At 55.0% G+C, this 6,702-nt stretch overlaps 1 protein-coding gene across 1 annotated transcript; it reads right to left on the minus strand.

Moving 5' to 3' along the window:
• Nucleotides 1-2,042: 2,042 nt before the first annotated feature.
• TFF2 (trefoil factor 2) lies at nucleotides 2,043-5,097 on the minus strand. Its single transcript, XM_065876687.1, has 4 exons — nucleotides 5,002-5,097; nucleotides 4,201-4,350; nucleotides 3,138-3,284; nucleotides 2,043-2,240 (listed from the first exon to the last, which is right to left on the minus strand). Exons 1-4 carry the CDS (start codon nucleotides 5,078-5,080, stop codon nucleotides 2,227-2,229), a joined length of 390 nt encoding a protein of 129 aa, XP_065732759.1. The 5' UTR covers nucleotides 5,081-5,097; the 3' UTR covers nucleotides 2,043-2,226.
• Nucleotides 5,098-6,702: the final 1,605 nt, after the last annotated feature.

Consider the following 6,702-nt stretch of genomic DNA (forward strand, 5'->3'; position numbering starts at 1 on the left):
CAGGTGATGCTTAGGTGTGCAAACCCCAGAAACACGCTGCGCTCTGTGTGTGCGACCCTGAAGTGGTGGCCTCGGGGATTGCAGAGGACACTGTGCTTCAGCCACTTTCTCAAGGCTGTGGGGTGCCAAGGCTCAGCATCCCTTCCGGGGTCCCCACCAAGTGTAGCGAGAGGGAAGATGAAGCTTCCCCTCATTTCACGGGAACGCTGCTGGCCAGGCCAACTCCCAGGAGGTCCAGCAGTTGGGGCCCAGCCTGCTGTGGGTACAGCTGTCCACTAAGACCATGGCATTAGCCAGGGCCACAGAAGGACCCCCGGGGAGGGGACCTGGCAGGGATTAGCCTTCCTGCATCAGCAGGGGAGACCTGGGAGGGCCCTATGATCAGGCACTGGGGTGAGGAGATCCCATCTGTCCCCCCACTTACCACCTACAGAAGGTGGATGGGGACGGTCTGAACCACTCTGGGGGGCCACGCCGTTCTCTGTAATCAATGGCGCTGGAGCAAGCGGAGGTATGGAAATAACGTCAAAAAGATTTAAATGGCCTAAGGATCCCCCGCCCGGGGAACGCCACTGAAATTGCTTCAAAATTTAAAAGTCTGCGCTCAGTTATCAGAAGGGCCATCGGGAGCCGGCTGGGAAATGAGGGCGTCAATGTGTCAGAGAGAACGTACGAGAGGAGGTGGGGTTGGGGTCGTGCGCGAGGACTCCTGAGAAAGAACCAGGGCTCCTGCAACTGCAACCCTGGAACAGGAGGTCTGAAACCAAAAGCCTCCACCAGACCCCAAATCCAAGACAGCCGGGGCCGCTCTGGGAGTAGCACAGCCCAATTCCCAACCCCAGGGGTGTGGGTACGAAGAATTCATGTGTCAAAGACCCTTTCCCCAATGTGCCAATACCAGGACCGGCCTTGGCTCTGCGGGGGCCGAGCGCAGGGCTGAGTCGGGACAAGCGAACCGCACGTGAGGACACGGCTCCCGGTAAGGAATCGGTTCACTAAGGCCGCGCCTGTCCCCACCGGCCACTTGTCTTGAGTGTTTCAGACCCCGTGTTCCAGCGAGAGCCGTTGTTTCATGCAGCTTATGTGTGTGTTATTAGCAAGATGAAGATGCCTCAGTGACCTAAGGGTGTATGGGGCCCCATGCTCAGCATAGGGGTCCCGAGAGGGAATGTGAGGCCAAGTCCCTTCCTGAAAGAAACACTTTTTAAAATTCCCTCCTTTCGATGCAAAGCCAGTGTCACCTAGAAGGAGAGGCCCTGGGTTTCCAGGGTGACCATAGGCCCCGTGCTGGAGGAGGATTAGGAGGAGGGACAGGCCACAGAAAGTCTGGCCTGGGGTCACCCGCCTGCACTTCCACCCTTGAGCCGAAGAATGCCAGGACCCCTTCACCCTGGCATTGCATATCACCCTGGCAATATCTTTCACGCAACGGCTTTCCCGCATGCTTCATAAAAGGCTTGATGGAAGCTGTCAACTACCTCTTTGGAACAGCTTTCAAATCGCAACACGATGGATGCTGCAGCCGTGCGCTCCCAAGCCTAGGGGAGAACTCATAGGAGCTAATCTGGCACAAGCCCCGACTCACCTTTGGAAGAGGTATTTGGGGTCCCGGCACGAATTTCAAAAGCAAGTGCTCTGTGATGCATTTGTAAAAGCAAAGCCGTTTTGTAATTGCAATCTGAAATTATATGTTGCTCCAAGAGCAGCATATAATTTTTAGTATGTTTTTTGGGGTAAAATCATTTGAATTTTAATACAATGATTTAGTACGAGAGTTATAAAGGGATCATGGATTCTGAAATTCCTTACATGCAATACTTTTTCACGGTCAGGGTAGCCTGAATGTATTAGATGGATTCTTGCTCTTCTAGCAAATGAAAGAATCTTAAAATTATACACACAGTCGTACTCTCAACCTTTCTCTCTCTCTCCCTCCCTCTCTCTCTCTCCCTCCCTCTCTCTCTCTCTCTCTCTCTCTCACACACACACACACACACACACTATTGCCACCTCTGTGCCAATGAAGCCAAAATGAAACTTAGCAGATTTTTAGTGTTTTCTTTATTTGAAGAAATTGCATGTGAAGCCATTGAAAAGGATAAAAAGCAGATTAAGAAAACCCAGGAATTCGGGAAACATGAAATCTGAAACCATAAGACGATGCATGTTCTTCTTTAGTTTCAGGACATCCAAGGAGCCTGAGGGGTTCTCTGAAGCCACTGCCTCTTAATAATGACAGTCTAGAAATTTAAACGTGACATTGTTGGTGAGCACGTCAGAGAGCCAGGGTGCCTGAGCTAGAAGGCCCCGTGGGTTCACGGGACTATAGCCCTTAGTCCAGCCGTCCCTGCTGGAGAAGGAGCTGCCTGCGGGGCACAGTCCCCTGGGGCCAGATGCCCTCTGGGAGTCCATTCTCCCCAGATAACTGGTAATTTTCCAGGTAGACACTTAGGTCACACAAAAAAATCACTTGGAAATTTCTGAAAGTAAAGGCCATGCTCTTTAGAGCACACTGATTTTCTCAAAATGGGAAGAGGCATCCTTCAAGGATCAGTGCATCCTTCCCATCTTTTGGAATACCCGGTCTTTCCTTGATCTTATCGAACTCAGTGTCAGGGACACACTGTAACTGAGGGGTGGCGGGGGAGGGGAGATGGGCTCTCTTGGGACTGGCGCTGGGGCAGGACCTGTCACTTGTGGTCACGGGAGAGAACTGTGGGGTCCACGAGAGACGAGACCACATCTGCTTCTCTCTGGGTCCCTCTCACTATGCCCAGCACAGCACGTGGCATTCAAAGCACCCAAAATAGTGACACCACTCCACTGTGCTAGGACCTGGGGGTGCGGCTGAGAAAGGGATGCTTTCTGCAACCATCCAAAAGCCATGGTGGGAAGGCTGGAGAGCTTAACTTATTAAAAAGAAGCTGTCGTTGTTGAGAACATTCTGGGATTCCCTTTTGAGCTGGTTCACGATAAAGGTGGCTTCCTACACGAGGACACTTTTTCCTGAACTGGTCACCCACTGGGTCCAGAGGCCTGGCCGGGATGGCATCAGGCGTCCTGCCCACCCTAGGAGCTCCCCTGCCCTAGCTCCCACTGCCCTCGAGAACCATCCTTGTCCAGGAACTGGACATTACCTTGCACGGAGAGCGGGAAGAAGCACCAGGGCACTTCGGGGATGGTGTTGGAGAAGCAGCACTTCCTAGAGGCGCACTCCTCGGGGCTGATGCCTGGGTAGCCACAGTTCTTGCGCGCCGAGACCTCCATGACACACTCCTCCAACTCTGCCGCGTGCCACCGGATTTGGGGACGACAAGGGGACTCAGTTAGGCCAGCTAGCTAACCAGACACGTCCATTCCATCCTCCCAGGGGGGCGCCGCTGGGCTCACAGGCTTGGGGTAGCATGAGGGGCTTCTGAGACTGTCACCCCTGGGCTAAGAGTGGGCGCCAGGAGGTGGGCACCCCTTCCTCCTGATGCCAAAAGTCAGAATGTCTGGAGGGAAAATCGTCTCACCTCCCTGGACTTGACATTGCTCTGTAAAGTGGGGTGGTCCACCGTACCTCCTGTGGGGACCCTTTAAGGATGTAAAGCATTAGACCAAAGAATTGAAACCCAGCGGTGCTTCCCCTACCGGGAGAGGCCTGGCTACAACCAACCAACAGCCAACCATCGGGCCTGTTTCCCCCGGAACCCGGGAGCCTCTGACCGGCAGCCTCGGGGGCTGTGGACGGGAGGCCAGGGTACTCAGTTCTACACACACGAATCAGCTTCGCACACAGACTTCTTTGTGTGCCCGCTTTGGAGTCGGAGACTTTCTAAACTGATAATATGCACCGGCACAAAACGCACTCTCAGAAGGTAACTCAAGAAGACGTAAGTGAATTTCTCAACATCTGGGGTCTGTTTGCAGCTATGTTCATAATGCCCTGATTTTAATGCCTCACGTCCCTTAGAAGCTTCTTCAGGAGCCACAGCGAAGAGAGGCCTCAGAATTGTTTTTTTCAAATACTGTAAAACGTATTCCAACAAGGCTCCCCAAAATGGCAAACGGCTGGCCCTTGGGGTCCAGTGTGGACATTGGGGGGGGCACATTTTCCCTTCCCTGGGGCTGGCCCAGGTGGTGTTGGAGCCCTAAGAAGCCAGGTCCTGGGCTGCCACCCGGGACACAGGAGGAGGTCCCAGCTCTCCTGGACGTTACCTTGCTTGGGGAGGGGCTTGAAACACCAGGGGACCCCGGGGATGCTGGAGTCGAAGCAGCAGCTGGCGGAGAAGCACTGGTCGCTGGAGATGCCCGGGAAGCCGCAGTTCAACCTGTTCTTGGCGCTCACGCGTGAGCATTGGCAGGGATCTGCAGAGAGGCCCTGGCTCAGCCAGCCCCCGGGCACATCCGGAACCCCCCAGCAGTGCCACTCCCACCCTGGGAAAGGCCGTCTTATCTTGGTCGTATTTGAACCAGCCAGTGTCCTTCAGAGGAACTGACAGGACTTAGCTGAAAGGGTTTTCTTAGTTTAAAAATAAAACCTTCTGGCAAGAGGGTGGACAGATGCACTCAGGCCCAGGTCGGGATGAAAGTGGGCAAGGCCGGACCCCTAGGAGCCCTTAGTGGGCCTCCCACCCAGCCTCTCCTGGAGCCCCAGCCCACCTGAGCCTGAGGCCATCTTACTGATCCTGAAGGGGGCCCTCCCGGGAGGTCTCACCCCCCTCCAATGCCCCCCTACTGCCCTTCCTGAGTGGCGGGGAAGTGGGGGGATGCACACAGGAGCTGGCTGTGTGGCTAGCGTCCCAAACCTCAGGACACCTTCCCACCTGCTTCCCTTCTCAAGTTAACTCATCACCTGCGTTTTCTCTCTGAGGGAAACTAACATGAACAGAGACACCCCGAGGGGCAGAAAACAAGGACCTCTCATGCCCTCCCTGCGCTCGGGGCACTAGAGGCCTCCCCAGGCTCGCTGGTCTGAATGGTCCCCACAGCCCCTCGAGGACCTGAGCCCTCGCTTACCGGGTTTCTGGGCCCCCCCCAGGGCACACAGCCCTAGCAGAAGGAGCGCAGCCAGGAGCCGGGTGCAGCGGGCTCCCATGCCCACGCTCGGCTGCATCCCAGGGACGCTGGAAGAGTGCACGCTCCCCACTGCGTGGGGGTGTTTTATAAGCTTCTCTCTGTTTGCTCAGTAAGCAAGATAACCCCCTCTCTCCCCATGGCACTGACACTTTGGACCTTTGTTAGGAAAAGGAGCTGAGGTAGCTCAGCTCCTGAAGTGCCAAGTGGTGACAGAGCAGGCCTCCAGGCTCCTGGAGCACAGCCAGGCTTCCCCCGACCCAGGCAGGGAGCCAGGTCATGCCAGGATGCCAACATGGAAGACGGGCCATGTGCACATGTGGTGCTGGGTACTCACAGGGTCCCACCCAGGAAGAGAGAAGTCATGTATTTCTCCTGATAAAGTACTTGGCTACCACAGGAATTTTAAAATAGTGGGCCCAAGGCTACTGGGGGAAATGACCAGGCCAGCCATGGACAGAGAGAAGACCCCTCCTCCAGGAATGAGAGGGTCTCCGAGGAAGGCAGGAGACCCTCCTTCAGGGCTGCAGACCCCTCTCTCAGCCCCTGTCTGTATCTCCTTGTCTCTGTTTTGAGGAGGGGGCTGCTCTTCGTGGAGATGAAGCTGTCCGGGTGTACGGAATGGCCCCAGATGAGTGTAGAAGTAACAAGTTCATTTTAGCAAAGTCTGAAGTGTGTCATGTTTTTCTTCCATGGGAACTGTCTGTGTTGCCTAAAAGATGGCACCTGTAAGCCAGCCTATGCCCAGGATAAGATGCTCTGGGGAAAAGACTCTGTGGATGGGACCCAAAGAGAGAAAAGAGAAGTGGAGATGAGACACACAACACACGAAGGGGAATGTGGAGGAAAGAGAGGATCGTAAACTCTCTACTCTGGGGGACTTCCAGGAGCCACCAATCTGTCCAGCACGGCTTGCACAGCCAGGAACCCAGAGATGCGTGGAATCGGAAACCCTGGGTCCTCAGGGTCTGGAGAGCTCAGGGCTTCTGCCAGATCCAGCTCCAGCCGCCCCAGACCCCTGCCTATTCCCCCACTGAGCAACCACTTTGCAAACCTTGAGAAAGTCACCTTTGCACACTGCGTCCTATCTTTGCAAACCTTGAGAAAGTCACCTTTCCACACTGCGTCCCTGTCACTCTTAGTCATCACCAGGACATAGGGCCCCAAGTCCTCCCTCTTCCCCCTCCACTTTCCTCTTGCTTCCTCCCCCTTGGCCCGACTTCCCACTGCGCCCTCCTGGCCCTTCCGGGATTCCCACCAAAACCGCCTGATCCATGCCAAAGAGACGGCTTATCAGCCCCTTGGTCTCTGACCTGCTCTGGCCCTAATGGAAGCCTGCATCTTCCCTGCGATGTTCCTCTTGCATGCATCTCAGGTGGAGGTGCTCAGGCCCCCATCCAGGGCACCATCCGCCCACATGGTATTTTAGTGCTTTTAGAAAAAGGCACATTTTCTTCAAGACAATTTACTTCCACCGTGGGGAAGTCATTACGTTAGATACAGTGTCTATAGTATGAGTGGCACCCACCTGAACGTGGAGCTCTGTGCACAGTACAACCTCTAAGCTGCGTTGGGTGCCTGTGCTCCCATCACATGGGCTCAGGCTGGGGGTTGGACATTGACCTTGAGCCCCAGTGTCACCAT

The sequence above is a fragment of the Phocoena phocoena genome, chromosome 4, assembly GCF_963924675.1.
Source record: "Phocoena phocoena chromosome 4, mPhoPho1.1, whole genome shotgun sequence".
Lineage (NCBI taxonomy): Eukaryota > Metazoa > Chordata > Mammalia > Artiodactyla > Phocoenidae > Phocoena > Phocoena phocoena.

Excerpts from the sequence above, each read along its gene's own strand:
- TFF2 (XM_065876687.1), bottom strand. The coding sequence starts at position 5,080 with ATGGGAGCCCGCTGCACCCGGCTCCTGGCTGCGCTCCTTCTGCTAGGG. Across the intron at positions 4,351-5,001 it reads GGGGGGGGCCCAGAAACCCG|ATCCCTGCCAATGCTCACGC; the intron begins GTAAGCGAGGGC and ends GCCTCTCTGCAG. Across the intron at positions 3,285-4,200 it reads CAAGCCCCTCCCCAAGCAAG|AGTTGGAGGAGTGTGTCATG; the intron begins GTAACGTCCAGG and ends GGCACGCGGCAG.